This window comes from Zosterops lateralis, assembly GCF_965231275.1.
Source record: "Zosterops lateralis genome assembly, chromosome: 6".
Classification (NCBI taxonomy): domain Eukaryota; kingdom Metazoa; phylum Chordata; class Aves; order Passeriformes; family Zosteropidae; genus Zosterops; species Zosterops lateralis.
Window position 1 is genome coordinate 52983694 of NC_139761.1, and position 22393 is coordinate 53006086.

The 22393-nt window shown below is 55.3% G+C and overlaps 1 protein-coding gene and 1 pseudogene across 2 annotated transcripts; one reads left to right on the forward strand and one right to left on the reverse strand.

Moving 5' to 3' along the window:
• Positions 1–192: 192 nt before the first annotated feature.
• Positions 193–4566, reverse strand: LOC310910182 (scavenger receptor cysteine-rich type 1 protein M130-like; the record flags this gene model as incomplete). Its single annotated transcript, XM_083862634.1, has 13 exons — positions 193–308; positions 493–633; positions 866–949; positions 1168–1263; positions 1401–1538; positions 1619–1990; positions 2076–2384; positions 2460–2828; positions 2943–3257; positions 3337–3639; positions 3714–4034; positions 4123–4443; positions 4515–4566. The coding sequence occupies 13 exons, from the start codon at positions 4564–4566 to the stop codon at positions 193–195; spliced, it is 2937 nt and encodes a 978-aa protein (XP_083718760.1).
• A 3675-nt stretch (positions 4567–8241) lies between these two features.
• Positions 8242–21561, forward strand: LOC310910184 (NACHT, LRR and PYD domains-containing protein 3-like; annotated as a pseudogene). The gene is made up of 6 exons: positions 8242–8937; positions 9658–9740; positions 19556–20127; positions 20483–20609; positions 20668–20837; positions 21348–21561. The product of its transcript is annotated as an NACHT, LRR and PYD domains-containing protein 3-like (transcript).
• The last annotated feature ends 832 nt before the right edge of the window (positions 21562–22393 follow it).

Sequence of the window (22393 nt, forward strand, 5' to 3'; positions counted from 1 at the left end):
TCTCTGACCAGTTTGGGTTTTAATAAGAAAAAAGGGAAATTCACACAGAAACCAAAGACAATCCCTACACTGGAGCTTTTTTCCTGCAGTGCTGGGCAGGAAGGCGTGGGCAGGGCCACTCCTTCCAGGGGACAGGGCCCAACCACACTGCCACACACGTGTCCCCAGGGCTGGGACATGGCCAGGCCATCCTCATGGCAACGTCCACAGGGTGCTGCTGCCAACATCATCATAGTCCATGTGTGCCAGGGGCTGTTCTGAGGGGTCACTGGATGCTCCTGGGAGACCTGGAGGGGAGCAGATCCCACCTTGGGGACAGCACAGAAAGGTGCCTGAGGGGACAGGCAGCTCCATGTCCCCTCTCACACACCCCACCTGGAGTATCGCCACAGCACCCATGGATCTGCTGCTGGGTCCCTGCCCTTCCCCACAGACAAACCCTGCCAGGGAGTGGCTCTGCAGAGGGGACAGGGCAGCTGTGAGCCCTCTTACCTCTGGGGAGGACACTGATCCACCTGGGCTGTGACATCCTCTCGGAGATGTCCCCAGTGCTGGCAGCGGGGGCCTCCTGCGGCACATCCAGGACATCGTCGTAGCCGTCTGGGGTTCCTTGCTGGGGCCGGGCAGGGGAATCTGGGACAGGCACAGGGCTCCATGGCAGTGACCAGCGGCCCTGGCAGGGCTCTGCCTCTGCCATCCCCTATGGCCTTGCCACTGGGCATGTGCTGGAGGCCCTTGGCTCCCGCAGGGAAAGGTGATGCTTCCCTGCACACCAACAAGGGGAGGACTTGTCCCCTCAGCTCCCCAGCCCAGCTGTGTCCTCTGTCCTCCTGCTCCCCGCTGGGTCCCTGCCCTGTGGCCTTACCTGGGGCAGCCTCGGTGTCACTCCCCTCCACGCTGTCCCCGGTGTAATAGGGCACCTTCTGGAGCGATCCCTCTGACAGGGAACCTGCAGGGGACAAACAGGGACATCGGGGGGAGATGGCCTCAAGCAGCACCACAGGTAACAGAACTTCACACTGCAGACCGGGGTGCCGTAGTACTGAGGGGCCACCCACAGCCCTTAGAGAGGAACCATTACTGGGTCACCAAGACCCAGAGCTGCCGTAGGGCTGTCAGGCAGAGCCTTCACTCCAGAATGAGCTGGGGCACAAGGGCTGCACCCACCTGAGCGACTGAGCACGTCTTGGTACTCAGGCATTGCGGTGTAGTCCAGCTCCTCATAGACAGCATTGGAGATGGCATCTGCAGCTCTGCCAGGGCCTGGAACAACAGGCAGCACTCACCTGGGGCCCTGGACACTGGGATCATCACTACTCACTGTGTGAGCTGTTATGCACGATAGGAGCCCTTGGAGCCCCAAACTAGGTCTCTCCCTGCCTCTACCCACCAGGACCCACCTTGGTGCCGGGCACGGCACAGCAGCACAGCCAGGGCACCCAGGGACAGGCACAGCAGCGTCCCCAGCACCACACACAGCACAGTTGGCACAGGCACAGTCCCCACAGCCACTGCCACGGTGGTTCTGATGGGAAAACCTTCGGGGACACATTCAGGCAGTGAGAGCAGGAGATCCCAGCCATCCTGGCACGGGGAATGCAGGAACAGGCAGAGCTACCTGTGCTGCTGGCACCCTCCGGATACGGGGTAGTGTCTGTCTCAGTGACGCCATCCCTGTCCTCCTCACAAGCCACGTGGGCGTCCCCGCCAGGGCCGCAGCTCTGCAGGTGCCAGGGTGCCGAGGGGCACCCCCAGAGCGAGCGGGCCCCGTCCTCGCAGCCCAGCCAGGCCAGCCAGGCACGGGACGGCTGCTGGGCGGGGACGGCCGACAGCCGGCCCCGGTGCCCACAGCCCAGCTGGCGGCAGACGGCGGCGCCGGTGCCGGGGCTGGTGCCGTTGGCGCACACGCGGCCCCAGGTGCCCTTGTGGGACACCTCCAGGAACCCGCGGCAGCGCCCGCCGCCGCCTGCCAGCCGCACGGAGAGATGCTCTGCAAGGGGTGCAGGGGGGTCACGGCACGGCCACCGACCCCCCGGGCCTTCTGCCGGCCTCTGCCCCCAGTGGCCGCCACTGACCTGAGCACACGGCCCCTGCCCCGCCGCCGCCAACGCACTCGCGCTTTTCCCAGCGCCCGCATTCCCAGAGAGACTCCTCGGCCCCGGAGCACTCGGGGATGGACGGCCACAGCGGCCCCGGGCCGGGACCGAAGCGCGCCGAGCTCGGCGCCTCCAGTGCCCTGCCACAGCCCAGCTCACGGCACACAACGGCAGCGTCCTGCAGCTCCCAGCCTTCCTGGCAGACGCTGCTCCAGCTGCCACCGGAATAGACCTCCACACGCCCGGCACAGCGCCCAGAGCTCCCCACCAGCCTCACCCGCCGGCTGCCTGTGGGCGTGGAAGGAAAGGGCTGGGCTGGCTGCCTGGGGCACCATCACCTCTCGCCTTTATAGGGACACTCACCTGAGCAGACCATGGATGCTCCATGAGAGATGTCAGCTGGTGCAGTTTTCATTAATGAATTAAAATTCTTAAGGTCATTCAGATATGTGTCGTTAGTTGTCAGATCAGTGGTTATCTCCTTGATGGTTTCAATCACCCTTTCCATGATGTCCCTCTCCGTCTTGTTGACCTGCAACAGGTAGGTCTCACCAGGGACAACATGACTCTTGTCCAGTCCTCCACAGTCCAGCTCCCAGCACACATTGCTGAAATTCCGTATGAGCAAAAGCTCTGCGGGCACTCGGCGCCAGGTCCCGGTGTCTATGGCCACCTCCAGCCACCCATCGCACCGGGTCTCACCCTCCACCAGCCGCAGGGACTCCACAATCCCTGGAAAATGGCCAGACGCAGCCCGTCATCACAAAACATCCCTGCATCTTATGATCCAAGTTCCTGGGAGGGCCCCAAAAGCCCTTCATCTCCTCCCGCAGGTGCCCTACACACCTGAGCAGGTGACAGCCGCGGCGTTTCCGGGGGCACACGGCGGCTTCCCCAGCACGGCCACGGGGCACTGGCCCGGGTGCCGCTCGCTCCCGCTGCAGCCCAAGGCGTCCGGCCGCAGCGGCCCCTCCCCGCTGCCGAAGGAGCCTCCCGGGGGCACGCTCAGGGCGCGGCCGCAGCCCAGGTGGCGGCACAGGACGTGGGCATCGGGCAGGTCCCACTCGGCGGCGCACACCGACCCCCACGTCCCCCTCACTGCCGCCTCCACCCGCCCGCTGCATCCCGAGCTGCTGTTCCCCAGCCGGAAGCCCGTGTAGGCTGTGGCAGGAAGGGCAATAAGAAGGGGGATTGTGCAGGGAACCCCAAGAGCCCCCGCCCCGCTGGCCCCGGCACTTACGGGAGCAGATGAGGCCCGCGGCGCCGCTGCAGCCCCGGCTGCGGGGCGGACGCCGGGCACAGGCACTGAGGAGGGGCTCCGTGCCATTGCACTGGAAGCCCCCGTCCCACAGCGATCCTGATCCCGCCGCAAATCGGCCACTGCCGGCGATGCCCAGCGCCGCCCCACAGCCCAGCTCCCTGCACACCACCTGCGCCACCTTCATGTCCACCTCCTCCTCGCACACGCCGACCCAGGCCCGGCCCTGCCGCACCTCCAGCTGCCCGGCGCAGGCTCCATCGCCTCCGACCAGCCGGGAAAAGCCTGCGGGAGCAGCACAGGGTCAGTGTCAAGGCTTGTGCATGAACAGCCGTGTCCCCCCACAGTCCAGCTCCTACCTTGGCAGACAACGGCAGTGTCATAGTCATGGAGGAGGCCGTTATAGGGGCCCCAGCCACGGATCTCGCAGTCCCAGAGCGTGGCCTCAAACCCATCACAGTCCACCAGGGCCAGACTGACGGGCCCCTCTCCTGCACCAAAGCGCTCGAGGGCAGAGTAGGCACAGGAAGCCGAGCCACAGCCCAGCTGCTGGCAAACCACCTCGGCCTCCTCCATGTCCCAGTCGTCTTCTGACACCGAGCCCCATTGTCCCTGCAGCTTAACTTCCACCCTCCCGGCACAGGGACTGTCACTGCCTGCCAGCCTCAGCTCCACGGCATCTGCACCGGGACACCGGCACGGCTCAGCCCTGCCCGGGATGCAGCAGCACAAGGTGCCTGTCCCAGCACGGCCAGCGTGTCCCCTCACCTGTGCAGGTCACCCCCGCATCCCGCTCGTGGCCGCATATGTGCCGGCCCCATCCGAAGTGCGGACACTCCTGCAGCGCATCCTCGGTGCCTCGGCAGAAGAAGGGCTGCAGCCAGATCCGCCCTTTGCCCTGACCGAATGGGGCGTACGGGGACGCCTTGGCCACCCGGCCACAGCCCAGCTGCCGGCACACCACGGAGGCCCAACGGGCTTCCCAGTCGAAGTCGAAGACGCACACGGAGCCCCACTCACCGTCATGCTTCACCTCCACACGCCCGGCACAGCGCCCGCCGCCGCCCACCAGACGCAGCTCCCCGGAGCCTGCGGCACGGAGCCCGCTGAGCCGGGCCCGGCACCGCCACGGGCCGCGCTCCCGCCCGCCCGGCACTCACCCGCACACAGCCGCACGCACAGCAGCAGCCCCAGCGCCGCCAGCGGCCCCATGCCACCGGCCCCGACCCAGCGCGGCCGGGACACGTCTCGCCTCCAGCCGAGCCACTGCAGGCAGCGGCACCAGGGCAGCCTTTATCAGGTGCCTCATCTCCCGGCTGCGGGGCCGCCGCCTCCAATAACCTGCTCCCTGCCCAAATATGAGCCTCGGCTGCGCTTCTGGCGTCACACACCTCCTCGCCACAGTGGGCTGCCACCCGGATGTCCCCGGGGGGAGACAGCCCCCCCTCGGCACCTGGGCTGCGGGGGCCCTTCCTCTACCCCCCGTGCCTACAGCTCTGCTGCTGGAGCCTGCCAAGAGCCGTCCTGATGGGGACAGCCTTCCCCCCAAAGCCCAGCAACAGCATCCGCGGGGCCACCTCTGCCTCGGGCACCGGCAAAGCTCCAAGCCCCCATTTTTGGGGAGCTCCCCTCCCCCGCGGGGGGTGGCAGCAGCCCCCGGCTCCGCTCGGGGCTGGCAGGTGCCGGGTCCCCGGGCCCTCGCGGCGGCGCTGGCACATGGCGCTGCTGCCGCAGCTGTGGCCCCGCGCTCGCCTCGCCGCCAGGGCAGGAAGGAGGCGGTTACCCCCCGGCGGCTCCCGGCATCGCCATCGACCGCACGCGGCTCCCGACACCTGCGCTGCCGCCGATAACGCCGCGGATAACGCCGCCCCTGCCCCGCCGCTCTGTGCCCCTCCAGCTCGGCAGCCGAGCACTTCTGCAAACTGAACCACCCTCACCCTTCACCACACTCTCTGTCAGCACGATCCCAAGGCAGGAATCAGCTTTCACTCCTGGCCCCGGCCCCCCTTCACAGCTGCGGCTCCTGCGACCCACGCTTGCCCCGCAGCTTCCCCAAACACTCATTCCCACATCCACACCACGTTTCCTCATCCGTTCCACCCCAGGTTTCCCATGGCACAGTGGCAGGTGTTTCCATCCTTAAATCCACTTTGTGCTGCCCCACGAGCACAGCAGGAGCCTCAGGTGGTGCCTCCAGGAGATTCCAAGGTAAAGGAATTGGGCCAAGGTCAGGCTGCCCTTCATACACAGGGCCCTGCTGGGGGACAGGAAGGCACTCCCCTCCAACAAGAGACCTCCCCTCCTTTAGGAAAAGTCCTTCCAACAACCACAGCCATTTCCAGCCCAGCTCTCACTGCTGACACTGGGTCTGAGCCTGCCCCACCTGTGTATCACACACTGGAGATCCTGCTGCATCTGCAGGGAGGAGTCCAGGTCCTTCCCTCTCCCTTTTCCCTTCACAGTTGCTGGGAACAGTTGTGTGCATTTGGCAGTGCCAAATAAACCCCCTGCAGACAATCCCAGCAATCTCTTCCCCCTCAGTCCACCTTTCAAGGATGTGTCTGTGCATCCAGTTCCTGCATCACACCCCCAAGGGGATGAGTGATATACCCAGTATAAAGGTGCCAGCACCAGAGTGAGGTCCCTGACCTGGGAAAGAATCTCTGACCAGTTTGGGTTTTAATTGGAAAAAAGGGAAATTCACACTGAAATCAAAGACAATCCTACAATCCCTACACTGGAGCTGTTTTCCTGCAGCGCTGCACAGGGAGGGGTGACCTCTTTGGGCAGGGCCACCCCTTCCTGGGGACAGGCCCCAACCACACTGCCACACACGTGTCCCCAGGGCTGGGACATGGCCAGGCCATCCTCATGGCAACGTCCCCAGGGTGCTGCTGCCAACATCATCATAGTCCGTGTGTGCCAGGGGCTGTTCTGAGGGGTCACTGGTTGCTCCTAAGGGACCTGGAGGGGACCAGATCCCACCTTGGAGAGAGCACAGAAAGGTGCCTGAGGGGACAGGCAGCTCCATGTCCCCTCTCACACACCCCACCTGGGCTCTGACCACAGCACCCATGGATCTGCTGCTGGGTCCCTGCTCATCCCCACAGCCAAACCCTGCCAGAGAGTGGCTTTGCAGAGGCGACAGGGCAGCTGTGAGCCCTCTTACCTCTGGGGAGGACACTGATCCACCTGGGCTGTGACACTCCCTCGGAGATGTCCCCAGTGCTGGCAGCGGGGGCCTCCTGCGGCACATCCAGGACATCGTCGTAGCCGTCCGGGGTTCCTTGCTGGGGCCTGAGCTCTCAGTTCAGTCCTGGGCACTCCTAGTTGAAGCCTATGCTGGGGTCAGACTCACCAAATCTGTCCACTCAGCTCATCCCTGCAGTCAATTACCTGCGCTTGTAATTCCTCGATAAATCTGTTGTTTAAAATCACAGAAGGGTTTTAGTGGGAAGTGACCTTAAAGCTCACCCAGTGCTCTCAGCACTTTCCAGCAGGCAGCTGGGCACATTCTTTCCTCTTGGGATTGGCATTAAGGATGTCTCTGCTGAGAGCTGAGCTCTGGAGCCCAGGGACAGTGCCTTGTCCCCTGCAGCATGACTGAGAGACTGCAGGTAGCCCTGGGGAGTTGCATTTGCTCCAGGGGATGAGGGTGATCAAAGAAGAGTTGCTAGATCAGGATCAGGAGCCAGAAGAAGAATGTCCAACTGACTAGAATGCCCAAATGCTCACAAATTGTGTTCTTAGTGCCCCAGGCAGATTTAGGAAAGCAGTGAGCCTTGAAATAGGTGGCTGCTGGAGTGTCAGGAGCATGGCTGGGCTGGAGGGGAATTGGTCTGGGCTGGGGACTGACCCTGCTCCTCATGGGCACAGAGCACAGGCGGGACAGCAGAGAGCACATGGTGCGGGAGTCCCGCCAGGACAGGGAGCTGGGCAGCTGTCCCAGGGAGAGCCCATCCTTCCACAGCCACTCCACCACCCTGACCATCTCCAGGGAGCCTGGGAGCAAGCACGGAGCCAAGGATGGAGCCGTGGCAACCGGCCAGGGATGTGGCAGCGCCGGCAGCGGAGCAGCCACCGCCGGCACCACGGCGCTGTTTGAACCTGGCAGAGACGGGCAAAGCCCGCAGGTCGTGGTGCTGCTGGGGGCCCCGGGGATGGGGGAGACAACCACGGTCAGGAAGGTGATGGTGGAGTGGACAGAAGGGACACTCTGCACCCACTTTGACTTGGTCTTCTGCTCTGACTGCCCTTGTCTTCTGCACAGCTGTTACAGTTCTGCCTGCTTTATCTCAGCTGAGGTCAGGATGAAAGACACAGGAAATGTAGAGTCGAGTTGGGTCTTGGTTGTTTATCATATCTTATCTATTTCCAGTATTTACAGTCTCATGAAGCGTGAGCTCCAACTTCCTATTTAAAGAAACAAGACGAAATGAGACAAAATTCTAACTTTTACCAAGGCTATTTAGGAGATAATTAGCCAATACCAAAGTGACACCTATATTATTTATGCTTTTGACGCAATCATGACCATTACAGGTCTGCAATGCAGACATCTTTCACCCAGTTAGACAAAACCACCCAAATCCATGAAGAACGAAGAAGAGGGTGAAGAAGAAGAAAAACTCACACAGCAGCCTGAATCCTCCATCCTGCCCCCACACTACTATATAGCAAAACCCCAAAGTTAGGTTTTCACCCTGTGAGATCACACAACACCATTCCAAGAACACACCCACTACCCCAGTGCTATCACAAATCTCAGAAGCCTCTTCCAAGGCCTCAAGTCAAATGCAGTGCCTGCCTGAGGGTCAGCACCCTACAGCCCAGAAAGCCTGAAGTTTCCACAATCCAGGGTTCCAACACAAAGCCATTGTCCTTGCCATGGAAGCCATCGTGGCAGTCCTGGATTCACAGTGCTGTCCTGGCCTGCGACTGCCAGCTGGGAAGATCCTGGATGACCACAAGAGGATCCTGTTCATTTTGGATGGCTTCCAGGTGCAGGGGCTTTCCTTGGTTCAGCCCAAAGCTGGGCTGAGCTCTGACCCCAGGGAGGTGAAGCTGCTGGAGCTCAGCCTGATGAGTTTGTTGAAGGAGACAGTGCTCCCCAAAGCCTCTTTGCTCATCACCGTGAGGTCAACGGCTCTAGGAAGCGTGAAGGGTGGGTATTCCATGGAGATCCTGGGATTTTCTGCAGCCAGGAGGGAGGAGTATTTCCACAGGTATTTTGAGAAGCCCAGCAAAACAGACATGGCCTTCACGTTTGCTACAGGCAAGGAGATCTTCTAGAGCTTTGTGTGTCATCCCTGTCAGTAGCTGGACCATCTGCACCATCCTGGAACAAGAGCTCTGTGGGAAGAAAAACCTCCTGGAATGCTCCAAAGCCAGCACAGGGATGATGATGTTCTACCTCTCCCAGTCACTGAAGCACAGGGACAACACAAAGACCCTCCAGCAGTTCCTCCTCCAGCTTTGCTCCTTGGCTCCTGAGGGTATGTGGAAACACAAGGTCCTCTTTGAGGACAAGGAAGTCAAGGACTGTGGATTGGACCAGCCAGGTCTTCTTCCCTTTCTTCCTCAGTAAAAGGATCCCCGGGGAAGGAGAAAACAGGGTAAAGGTGAACAGATTTTGCTGACCTCCCAGAAACGTGGTGGAAAGAACTCCACAATTAATAATAATTGTTAGAGCAATATGTATTCATTAACGTTGAGATGTGTGGGGGAATAATTTCACCAAAGACACGCATACTCACCAGGGAACTTGCCCCCCTTGTTATTCCCTGTGGTCTCTGCATATGCATGACATTCCATGGTCCCCCTTCATCCATATTCATTCTCTGACCCTGGCTATCTTCACATGGTATGGTAATTACTTCCACCCCCTTCTGGCCATGCTCAGTCCATTGTGGTGGTCTTTTGGCTGGTCTTCAGGCGTTCACCTCTTCACCTTTATCCCTCCCGTGTCTGCTTTGGCTCTCTTGACACATTTGCGAGGGAACATACCATCTTAGAATCTGTGTTCTTTTTTTATCTGCACCCTTAGCTCTGCTATTCTGCTGTTTAGGCTAGTTTTTCTTCTGACTACGGCCCAGTCTCCTGGTACTTGTAGTGTTTAAAAATATGCAAAAGGGTAACAGACACAGCATTCAGTGTTCACTAAATGTCTTCTAAAACATGATCTCATATATTCTAAAGTACTACTTGGAATACATCCTAACATACAGTACATGTTCTTAAATCTACTATAAAGGATTAGCAGGGATTTTTCAAATCTATGTCTCACACCCCTTGGCTCTACAGCTCATGGATCATCTTGTGGATGGGGATCACGGCGTCTCGATGCCTCCGATCCTGCCGGCAGTGCACCGTCCAGGTGGCAACAGGTACTCATTGCTCTTCTACCTTCAGGAGTTCTACTGCAGATGGCTTCTCCGATAGTCCAGGCAAGGTGTTCAATTGCTTAATGCCTTCTGCCTCCACAGCAGCTATCCCAAAAGCCCACCTGAATCCCTTAGGGTCTTTGGAGTAGCCGTTCCTGAGGAAGTCTATGCCCAAAATACATGAGGACTCTGGGCCAGTCACAATGGGATGATTCTACCACTTCTTCCCAGTCAGGCCCACCTCAGCTTCCAACAGAGTCAATTCCTGTGATCCCCCTGTCACCCCGGCAATGGAAATTTGTTCTGCCCCCACATGTCCTGATGCCATTAGGGTCCCCTTGCCCCAGTATTGACCTATGGCTCTCATGTGCCAGGTCATTGAATCCACACAGCCCAAAGGCCTGGTTTTCCCGTGCCTATTTCTGGCTAGAGGGAGGGCCCCTCTAGCACTGGTTATTATTCCCTTCCTGGGCATACACACTAGAGGTTCCTTCAAGGGGATCCAACACAGTATCCTCACTTCTGTAATACCTGGTGACTCAGGCATGGGAGGCTGAGGCTACTTCATTTTAGATGAACCCCCTCGGTGAGTGTTTCTCTCCTTGAGCTCACACACCCATGCTGCCAGGACAGAAGTGGGCTTCCCATCCCACCTTCCCATGTCTTCCCCGTGGTTGCACAGGAAGGACCACAGGTCAGCTCGTGGGGTGTACCCTCTCTGTAGCTGGGGGACGTTGAGCTCTGACTCCGGGGCCTGTGACACACACTGGTGCCATATGGGAACTCTTCCTCCTCATCTCCTCCCTCGCCTCCCTTATCTCCTCTTTGAGTTCCTTAATCACAGCAGAGACTTGAGCCTGCATTGGGTCACTGATCATACTCTCATCATTTCTGAGCTCGTTGGCGACAGAACCCACAGTCTCTGGGTTGGTATCAGGATTAATTGCGGCAATGAGTGCGGCATAGGGAGACGGTCCATGAGTTGCCAGTGTCCACAACGTGTGCCCTGTGCATCAAACCTTGTTGGGGTCATTATTCTGGTGTCCACCCCTCCCAAAGAGTACCTCCAATACTGCCTCTTCTCTCAGCTGTTGGATCCCCTCCTCAAGGGTCTTCCAGTCCATTGTATGATGGTGCTCCTGCACTTTGTCTCAGTGGACAAACCTCTCCCTTCTACTCCTTAAAAGCCACTCCCAGAGGGAAAGGGGTCCTGGTCTCTTACAAATACCTGATTTACACCTGAGTCCTGCGTCAAGGGTCCCAAATTCCTTGCCTCACTACTATCCAGTTGCACCCCTGTACCCATAAGGTCCCAGACCTGAAGTAACCAGGCTGTGTAAGCCTCACGTCCCCGTCGCACAATATCTTTGTGCAGATTACGTAGACTTTCATACGACAGAGAGTCAGTGATGATCTCAAGCTCTGGTTCCCCTGTGGGTTGTGAGGGCCCTCCTTTCTTCTCCTTATTACCTGGCTGCTCTGATTTCATCTTGTACTTCTTTGTTTCCACAGGGGCGACTGCTGCTGGCTGTGACTGCCCCTGTGGTTCAGCTGGAACCTGGATGGTTCAATCTGGGTGGTTCATTTCTTAAGTGGGCTGTAGGGCAGTGTCAGGCCCCGTGGCAGTATCCCTGGTCTGTGGGGCAGTGTCAGGCAGTGGGGCAGTATCCCCAGTCTCTGGGGTAGGTGTCTGTGCAGTCATCCAAGTTGACCTCACCTCATCTCTGAAAGCTAAATAGACTGGGACTATCAGCAACACTTGGTTAGTATCTACAGGAAATTCAAACCCTTCAAAGAACTGGTTAAAGGGCTGGCACAAAACTTCCCCTGCTGTCATTTCCTCACAGAAAGTACCGTTCTTAAAAGAACCCCAAAAACATACACTTAATTTGTGGTAGCCATGTAGCCATGTGCCTGCCTTCCAGAGGAAGTTAAAAATCCATGAATGCCTCACCTTATCTACCCAGAAAACAAACTGGATAACAGCCACAGCAGCCTTACTGATAGGGCCCATGTTTAGATAGGGGCCTGCAAGTGGGAGGAATACAGCCACAACCACGAGCCATCCTAACCAGGGGAAGCTGGACCACATGATGCTGCCTAATGAGGTTTTTATATCCAGCACACACAGAAGAAAATATTAGCTTACTCGAGAACTGTTATTCCTTTTTTCTCTTTTCTTTTTCCATTGCCCTCAAGCCCCACGTTGATCACTGTGATATATGGTATAAAATAATTCCTGCTTAAGAATTAAAGATTTCAGCAATTGTAAAACCCCAGGCGGCGATGGGGAAGGAACCAATTTGCAATAGAAAATGGTGGCTTCGATTGAAGCTGAGTCTCCTCCGGGGATGGGCTGGACAAGGCCCCGGTGATGAGCACCCGATATGCATCTAAGGTCTTATCTATGCGATAAGACAATCTTCGTCGTCAAGGGTATACATCCCAATGCCACATCCCTGTAAAAAGAATCAGGTATTCATCCCTACCCCAAAAAAATTTTCAACAGACCCTTTTCAACAGACCTGCAGCAAGAAAAGAAACTACATGAATTTCTGAGAAGAACAAGGACAAGAGAAGAAGAACACCCCTGTTCGGTCAAAAAACTGTATAAAAACGGGCCCTGCAAAGGCAGAATTTGTGAACAGAGGGGGATTCAGAGCAATAGAGTCTGAATCTAGGTTCACCCAGCACCGACCCCGGACTCGACGCTGTTTTTGATTGTGGCTTTCCAAAACCGATTTTGATATCGCAATAAAATCCGCTTTCATTATCAATTTGGTTACGTTGTTTATAACAGGCACCAAAATCTGTCTTGGTTTGGGAAGACATGTATCTGCCAGGGAAAGCTGGAGTTTCCCTTGGAATGGAGAATGTAAACCACCTCTCCCACCACCTTTTCCAATCATAAATTTGCAGTTAGAGCCTTTCTGGCAAAGATTGGGAGATAGAAATAGCAGTTCTTTACTAGTATGTATAGCAAAACAAACAAAAACAACAACTACAGCGTCAATAACAAAACAGTACCAAGAACCTTGAGGGATTTGCCTCACAACAACCCAGGTGGGGAGTTTGGCCTCAGTGCCCCTGCAGGACCCTCAGAGCACCAGGCTGGAACAGTGGAGAGTCCCGGGCTGGGAGCTGGTGTCCTGGGTTGCAGTGTAGGATGTACACAAAGTATTTATTCTAGCACCATCTTCATGAACTGTTAAACCAGGTGGGGCAGTGATTTCCCAGGCCCCCTGCCTTTGGGCTGTCTCCTGCTAATGGCCCATTAACGCCTTGCCCATGACTCACAGGGAACTCCCTCCAGGAGTTATCTCTGTTTAATGGGCCATCAAGGACCCACTTCACAACTCATCATCCCATTGTGAGATGCTCTGCCCAGGGGGAGGAGCCAAGCATTCTCACCTGGATATAAGCTGGGATTTGGGACAGTGCAAGCAGCCCTTACCTACTGGATTCCCAGAGGAGCAGAGCTACCAGACCATGCTACAGGATCACTGCTTCGGGAAGACCACTTCATCTGGACTGCTTCCACCATCCTGCTCAGGTCGTATTCTGACTCTGTCAGTGGTCCGTTGTGTTATTGCATTTATTCAATTTTATTTTTACTTTTTTAACTTTTTTCTTGTTAAATTGTATTTCTGACTTGGAGCCTCTCATCAGTTTTGCTTTCAAACCTCGACATATTTTTTGAAGCCGCGACAGTGGGGCAGAGGCCCTGAGAAAAGTCAGAATTACAGTTTTGTATTGAAGAAGACACCTGTTCGCTATGATGCTCAACATGGTTACATGTGTGTTATACCTATCTCTCTATATTTTTCCAAACATGGGGCACTATTTGCTCATCTTAATGCTCCTGCATAGATCAGGGTATGGTACTAAAATTGCTTTATTGGTCTATTATGTTCATTGCTTGATAAACTCCGAGGCAATGAACAGCATTCAGAATATATACCCAGTTTTGGATTCGTGTCCTGGTCTAGGATGCTACATCTGGGGCCTCAACAATCTCACCCAGCCCCTCTGGGGAGGAGTAACGATTGACTTTTTCCAGCTTTTCAGACATAACACAGCAGTTTTTGAAAATACTGAGTACCCTCTGGATGCCAAGGACAGTATGATGTTGTTAGTCCTGCTTGGTCTTCTCTGCACAGCTCGTACGATGCTTAGGATCAAAACACTACATGGTTTGATGCAGCGTGTTCCTAAGGAAGAGGAAGAGGGAAAGAGAAGCAAAGCAACAGCATCTACACGGACCATCACAAAGAAGAAGAGAACCAAAGGCAAGACAACAGTGTCCTCATCTACACAGACCATTGCAGAGGAGAAAGAAGCCAAAGGTGAGGCGACGGTGTCCACATCTATGCAGACTCTCCCAGAGAAGAAAGGAACCAAAGGTGCCGTCAGCATCTCCACACAAACTGTCACTGAACTGGAACCACCTAAACCAGTAGCAGTTGCCACCACTCAGAAGAAGAAATCAAGGAGCAAATCAGTCCGTGTAGTGACTGACGAGGATGCAGCAGGACCTTCACAGCCAGCAGAGGAGACAGAGATAGAGATCATCACTCGCTCTCTATCCCTGGGTGAGCTGCGTGACCTGCAAAGGGAATTCACCCGCCAGACCAACGAGTCCATCCTGACCTGGCTGCTCCGCATCTGGGACGCTGCAGCCAATGACACCATTCTGGATGGAATTGAGGCCAGGCAACTGGGATCGCTGTCCCGGGATGTGGTCATTGACCAGGGAATTGGGAAAACCCAAGAACCTCTCAGCCTCTGGCAGCGACTGCTGACAAGTGTGAAAGACAGATACCTTTGTAAAGAAGATCTCCAAGTGCACCAAGGCAAATGGAGCACAATAGAACAAGGTATCCAATGCCTGAGGGAATTGGCTGTGCTGGAGATCATTTTTTCAGAAGACAAGAGATTTCCCGAAAGCCCAGATGATGTCCAGTGCACATCACGGATGTGGCTGAGATTTGCACAGCTTGGACCAGAGATGTACTCACGTTACCTGGCAACACTGCAATGGAGGGAAAGTGAAGACAAGGTGGGTGTCTTGGCTAATAAATTAAGAATTTACGAGGACACTGTCACCGCCCCAGTTCGTACCCATATCTCATCTGTGGAAACAAGACTGGCTGAGCAAGTCCAGAGCTTGATTGAAGAAGGCCATCAGAAACTGAAAAAAGAGCTTAAAGAAGAAATTTATCATATTTCACCAGAGCCAATGAGAGTCTCTGCCATTTGAAGCAGGCGTTCCCCAGCCAGGGAGAGAGGATACACACCACGAGGTAACCTCTGGTCCTTTCTTCAGGAGCATGGAGAAGACATGAAGAAGTGGGATGGAAAACCCACCTCCTCCTCAGCAGCCCGGGTACGTGAGCTGAAAAGAGGAACACCTACCACAAGAAGCCCATCTAGAATCAAAGTTGCCCCAGTGTCTCAGAACTCCAGACGGTACAGGAATGATGATATGACTGATCCTCTGGAAGGGATCTCAGAAACATATGTACAGGAAGAGAACAATGTATGCCATGACCAGGAATAGAGGGGCCCTGCCTCTAGCCAGGAAGAGGAAAGGGATAATCGGATCTACTGGACTGTGTGGATCCGATGGCCTGGCACATCTGACCCACAAAAATATACGGCATTGGTTGACACTGGGGCCCAATGATGCCATCAAGGTATGTAGGAACAGAATCCATCTCTATTTCTGGGGTGACAGGAGGGTCCCAGGAACTGACTGTATTAGAGGCTGAAGTGAGTTTAACTGGGAACGAGTGGCAAAAACACCTCATCACGACTGGCCCAGAGGCCCCATGCATTCTCAGCATAGACTATCTCAGGAATGGATATTTCAAAGACCCAAAGGGATATCACTGGGCTTTTGGGATAGCCGCAGTTGAGAAGGAAAACATCAGACAGTTGAATACTTTGCCTGGTCTCTCAGATGACCCCTCTGCTGTGGGACTGCTCAGAGTCGAAGAACAACAGGTACCAACTGCCACAACAACAGTACACGGCCGCCAATACCGCACTGACAGAGACTCTGTGATTCCCATACATGAGATGATTCGTAAACTGGAGAGCCAAGGGGTGGTCAGTAAGACTCATTCACCTTTCAACAGCCCAATATGGCCCGTGCATAAGTCCAGTGGAGAATGGAGACGGACGGTAGATTACCGTGCTCTGAATGAAATCACGCCACCACTGAGCGCTGCCGTGCCAGACATGTTAGAGCTTCAGTACGAGCTGGAGTCCAAGCCAGCAAAGTGGTATGCGTCCATGGACATTGCCAATGCCTTCTTCTCCATCCCTTTGGCAGCAGAGTGCAGGCCCCAGTTTGCTTTCACCTGGAGGGGCATGCAGTACACCTGGAACCGACTGCCCCAGAGGTGGAAACACAGCCCCACCATCTGCCATGGGCTGATCCAGGCTGCACTGGAGAAAGGTGAGGCTCCAGAACATCTGCAGTACATCGACGACATCATCGTATGGGGGAACACCCCAGGGGAGGTCTTCGAGAAAGGAGAGAAGATTATCCAAATTCTGTTGAAAGCTGGTTTTGCCATTAAACGAAGTAAGGTTAAGGGACCGGCTCAAGAAATCCAGTTCCTGGGAGTCAAGTGGCAAGATGGACGTCGCCAAATCCCCACAGAGATAACAAACAAGATCACTGCCATGTCCCCACCTACCAACAAGAAGGAAACACAAGCTTTCCTAGGTGCCATAGGCTTCTGGAGGATGCACATTCCTGAGTATAGTCAGATCGTGAGCCCTCTCTATCTGGTTACCTGCAAGAAGAACAATTTCCACTGGGGCCTGAACAGCAACAAGCCTTTGTTCAGGTCAAGCAGGAGATTGCTCACGCAGTAGCCCTTGGCCCAGTCAGGACGGGACCAGATGTGAAGAATGTGCTTTACTCTGCAGCCGGGACAATGGTCTGTCCTGGAGCCTGTGGCAGAAGGTGCCTGGGGAGACTCGAGGCCAACCATTGGGATTCTGGAGCCGAAGTTACAGAGGCTCCGAAGCCAACTACATTCCCACAGAGAAGGAGATCTTGGCCGCCTATGAAGGAGTTCAAGCTGCCTCAGAAGTCATTGGCACTGAAACACAGCTGCTTCTGGCACCCCGATTACCAGTGCTGGGGTGGATGTTTAAGGGAAAGGTTCCCTCCACATATCACGTTACTGACACCACATGGAGCAAATGGATTGCTCTCATCACACAGCACGCCCGTATTGGAAACCCAAATCGCCCTGGGATTCTGGAAGTTATAACAAACTGGCCAGAAGGTGAGACTTTTCGATTATCGTCTGAAGAAGAAGAAAACCAAGTAACACATGCCGAGGAAGCCCCACCATATAATGAGCTACTGGAGACTGAAAGACGATATGCTCTCTTCACTGATGGCTCCTGCTGAATTGTAGGTGCTAACCAGAAATGGAAGGCTGCAGTTTGGAGCCCCACATGACAAGTTGCACAGGCTACCGAGGGACAAGGTGGGTCAAGTCAGGTTGCAGAGCTTAAAGCTGTCCAGCTGGCTTTGGATATTGCTGAACGAGAGAAATGGCCGAGGCTCTATCTCTACACTGACTCATGGATGGTAGCTAATGCTCTGTGGGGATGGCTGAATCGCTGGAAAAAGGCCAACTGGCAGCACAGAGGAAAACCCATCTGGGCCGCTGACATTTGGCAGGACATTGCTGCCCGAGTAGAGAGACTGACCATGAAGGTTCGACACGTGGACGCGCACGTACCCAAGAGCCGGGCTAATGAGGAGCATCACAACAATGAGCAGGTGGACAAAGCTGCCAAGGTGAAAGTATCACAGGTGGATCTGGACTGGCAGCACAAGGGAGAACTGTTCCTAGCTCGTTGGGCCCATGATGGGTCATCAGGGAAGAGATGCGACATACCGATGGGCCCGTGACCGAGGGGTGGACTTTACTATGGACAGCATCTCCCAGGTCATCCACAACTGTGAGACCTGCGCTGCAATCAAACAGGCCAAGCGAGTGAAGCCTCTGTGGTATGGTGGACGATGGCTGAAGTACAGGTATGGGGAAGCCTGGCAAATTGACTACATCACCCTTCCCCAAACCCACCAAGGAAAGCGTTACGTGCTGACCATGGTGGAAGCCACCACTGGATGGCTGTAAACCTACCCTGTGCCTCATGCCACTGCCCGGAACACCATCCTGGGCCTGGAAAAACAAGTCCTGTGGAGACACAGCACCCCTGAGAGAATTGAGTCAGACAATGGGACCCATTTAAAAAACAGCCTTATAAACACCTGGGCAAGAGAACATGGTATTGAATGGATATATCACATTCCTTATCACGCACCACCTACCAGGAAAGTTGAACGGTGCAGTGGACTACTAAAGACTACCCTGAAGACACTGCGGAGGGACCTTCAAGAATTGGGAAATGAACTTAGCCAAAGCTACCTGGATGGTCAACACCCGAGGGTCTATCAATCGAGGTGGTCCTGCCCAATCTGAACCCTTGCACACAGTGGATGGAGATAAAGTCCCTGCAGTACATATGAAAAGAACCTTAGGGAAGACTGTTTGGATTAATCCCACCTCGGGAAAAGGCAGACCCATCTGTGGGATTGTCTTTGCTCAAGGACCTGGTCACACTAGGTGGGTAATGCAGAAAGATTGGGAAAACCATTGTGTTAAGTGAGAAGAGTGTGTAATATTTTATTCCCTATGTGTATGCGTATCTTTGTAAGAATGTATTAATTTGGATATGATGTAGCTAGTAATAGAATAAAAGGTGGATTATGTCCTGGGTTGCAGTGCAGGATGTACACAAAGTATTTATTCTAGCACCATCTTCATGAACTGTTAAACCAGGTGGGGCAGTGATTTCCCAGGCCCCCTGCCTTTGGGCTGTCTCCTGCTAATGGCCCATTAACGCCTTGCCCATGACTCACAGGTAACTCCCTCCAGGAGTTATCTCTGTTTAATGGGCCATCAAGGACCCACTTCACAACTCATCATCCCATTGTGAGATGCTCTGCCCAGGGGGAGGAGCCAAGCATTCTCACCTGGATATAAGCTGGGATTTGGGACAGTGCAAGCAGCCCTTACCTACTGGATTCCCAGAGGACCAGAGCTACCAGACCATGCTACAGGATCACGGCTTCAGGAAGACCACTTCATCTGGACTGCTTCCACCATCCTGCTCAGGTCGTATTCTGACTCTGTCAGTGATCCGTTGTGTTATTGCATTTATTTTATTTTTACCTTTTTTCTTATTAGATTCTATTTCTGACTTGGAGCTTCTCACTCGTTTTGCTTTCAAGCCACGACAGCTGGGATGGCAGGATGTCCCCGGCAGTCAGGGACAGGAGGTCCCGGCAGTCAGGGGAGTGCAGAGTCACACTGTAGCAAGAGGAGCAGAGCTGAAGAAGCCACGACAGCGGGGCAGGGCTGGCCCAGCTCCAGCAGGGCAGACAAAGGAGCTCAGAATTCCAAGACATGCAAGCAGATGATGGTAGATTTCCCAACACTGGACATTCAGGTGACAGTGAACTCCTCCTGCAGCAAGCAGGAGCCTGGCCGTGTCCTCTCCATCTCCGAATGCCGAGAGCCAGAGAGCCAAGCTGCCTCCAGCTCTGTCCATTGCCTGCCACAAAACGGGCGTTATCCCCCCCTCCGAGCTTTCTGCCACCTCTTTGTTTTGGTCAAGCACCCTTAAGCACACAATACTTAGTCTACTAAATAACATATGGGGAAAAAAATTCTTTAAAGGGAAGAAAAAAAAGAGAACAATACTAATCTTTAAAACAGGGGAAGGAGAAGACCGTGGCAGTGTCTTTGCCTTCACTCACCTGCACCTCCAGGAGTTTTTGGCAGCAATGTTTTACGTCCTGGAGGATGATGGGAAAATGGTCAGCACCTTGGGGAGGCTTGAGAAGGATGTAAATCAGTTCTTAGAAAGCTACAAGTCCAGAAAGGATTTCAATGTCACAGTGAGGTTTCTCTTTGCTCTGGTCAGCCAGAAAGCCATAGAGACATGGACAAAACCACTGGGTGCAGAATTTCACCACGAGCCAGGGAAGAGCTGCTGCAGTGGCTTCAGGGGAGGCACAGAGGCCTCTCCCACCCTGGCCAAGCACTGAAGTTTCAGACATGGACACTTTGCCCTTCTTGTTTGAGACCAACGAGAAGAGCTTTGCACCAAGTGCATTGGGTCATTTCACTGACCTGGACTGGCGAGACCCCAAGCTGACCCTGTACGACCAGATGGCTCTTTCCTTCTGCATCCAGACCTGGGCTGGGCTGAGCTGTGTCACCCTCCAGGGATGTCCCTTCCACTGGCAGCATCCTCAGGCAGAGCTGGATGCTAACTCAGTGCCTTGGTAAGTCCTGCTCCTCCTCACTTGAATGACCCAAAAGGGCAAAGATTTCTATTCCTCTGCCCCAAAGGATGATTCAGCTACTCCCTCCTGATCACTAGCTGGGCCTTTCCCTGGGAGTTTAGTTTCTCAGCAGAGAATTTACTTACTCCTAGGGAGAATGAGGAGCATATAGGCTTCTCCATCCACTGCCCACTCTGGGATTGATGGTGATGGAGCTTCTTGGCTTCACCTGGCCAGGCCCCCCTGTGCCCACATGTCACTCTGGCTTCCTGTCTGCCTTCTCCCTCACAAAGGGAAATCCCTGGTGCGGGAATGTTCAGTGCACCCTGTGATTCACCTCACATCCATCTCCCAGCTGGTTCCAGCAGCAATGCTCCAGGTCCTTCACATCTGCACAACCAGCAAGGTCCCTCCGGAGGAGCCCTCCCATGCGCTGGAGGCTCTGCTCGGGGTGGCTGTTGTCCCTCAGGTTTGGTGGGCAGGTGAGCAGCCAGCACAGGTGAGGTGTGCTGAGCCCCCGTTCTCCGTGCTCTCCCACAGGCTGCAGCGGTGCCGCTGTCCCAGAGCTGCTGCACGGAGCCGGCAGCGCCACTGGCGGAGCAGCCTGGCCTGGCCCGTCTGGAGCTGGGTGACAGCTCTCTGGGTGACAGCGGCGTGCGCCTCCTCTGTCAGGGGCTGCGGACTGCGGGCTGCCGCCTGCGCATCCTGCCGTGAGCACCCCCGGCATCCCTCGGGCATCTCCGGCCTGGGAGCTGGGGACGTGCCCCAAAGGGACCCCGTGGGGTGGCATCGTGCCTCTGTCCCACTCTTCCAGGCCAAGGAGCTCCAAGGTTATGGCACTAGGCTGGGGACTGCCACCATGGTGGGAGGGCAGTGAGGGCACTGGGGAGGCTCTGAGGGTGTTTCCCGGAGATTCTCATCAGGCTGCGCTATTCCTGCATCACCAGCGCCTGCTGCGAGGACCTTGCCGTGTGCTGAGCACCAACACGTGCCTGGAAAAGCTGGATTTGTCCTTCAGCCCGGGGCTGCACGATGCCAGCGTGGAGCTGCTGTGTCAGGGCCTCCAGCACTGTGCCTGCCCTCTACAGACACTGCGGTAAAGGGGCTGCGACATGGGCCAGTGCTCCCTCCTTCCCAGCCAGAGCTTTCTCCTTCCCATCTGCAGCAGCTCAGCAAGCCGAGGCCAAAGCCCTCCTTCCCTGATCCCCTGGCTCCCACAGCCTGGGGAGCTGCCGGCTGTCGGGTGCCTGCTGCCCAGCCCTGGCCACGCAGCTGCTGCAGGGGCCCCGTCTCACCTGCCTGGACCTGAGTGACAACGAGCTGGGAGCCCCCGGCGTCCTGCAGCTCTGCCAGCAGCTCCAGCATCCCACCTGCTACTGCAGAGCCTGGGCTGAGGGCCCTGCCACGGCCCCTTCCATGCCCGGCATTCCCTGAGCTGGGGAGCAGAGGCTGCGGGACAGGCAGGGCCACACCTGGAACCCGGCTGCTTCAGCACCTCCCTCCCCACAAGCTCCAACACCTTCTCCTCTTTTCCTGCATCCTCCATGCCCAGGCTGAGCACAGACTTCAGCCAGGCCCTGCTGCAGGAGCTGGACGCCCTCTGGAAACTGTGGCCCTTCCTGAAGATCAGGAACCTCCTGGAACATGATGTGGGATTTCGGGAAGTATTTAAGGGGGCTGCATGAGTATGTAGGAAAAAAAATTAGGGTGGCCGAAGCTCTGTTTGAACCTAGAATGGCGACTTCTCTAAAGGATAATAAAAACCGGTTCTACAAATATATTAATGGTAGAAGGAAAGGCAAGGCCAACCCTTGTTCTCTATTGGATGAGGGTGAGAACTTAGTAACAGCATCTGAGGAGAAGGCAGAAGTGCTTAATGCCTTCTTTGCCTCAGTTTTCAGTGGGACGACAACTTGCCTTCAGGACAACTGTCCTCCTGGGTTGCTTGGTGGTGTCAGGGAACAGAATGGTCCCCCCAGCATCCAAGAGGAGGCAGTCAGAGAACTGCTGAGATGCTTGCATACTCCTAAATCTGTGGGCCCAGATGGGATCCATCCCAGGGTGATGAGGGAGCTGGCAGATGAGCTTGCAAAGCCACTCTCCAGCATTTACAATCAGTCCTGGCTCACTGGGGAAGCTCCGGGTGATTGGAAACTGGCCAGTGTGACACCCATTCACAAAAAGGGTGGGAGGGAGGATCCCAGTAATTATAGACCAGTCAGCCTGACCTCAGTACCTGGCAAGATAATGGAACAGTTTATTCTGA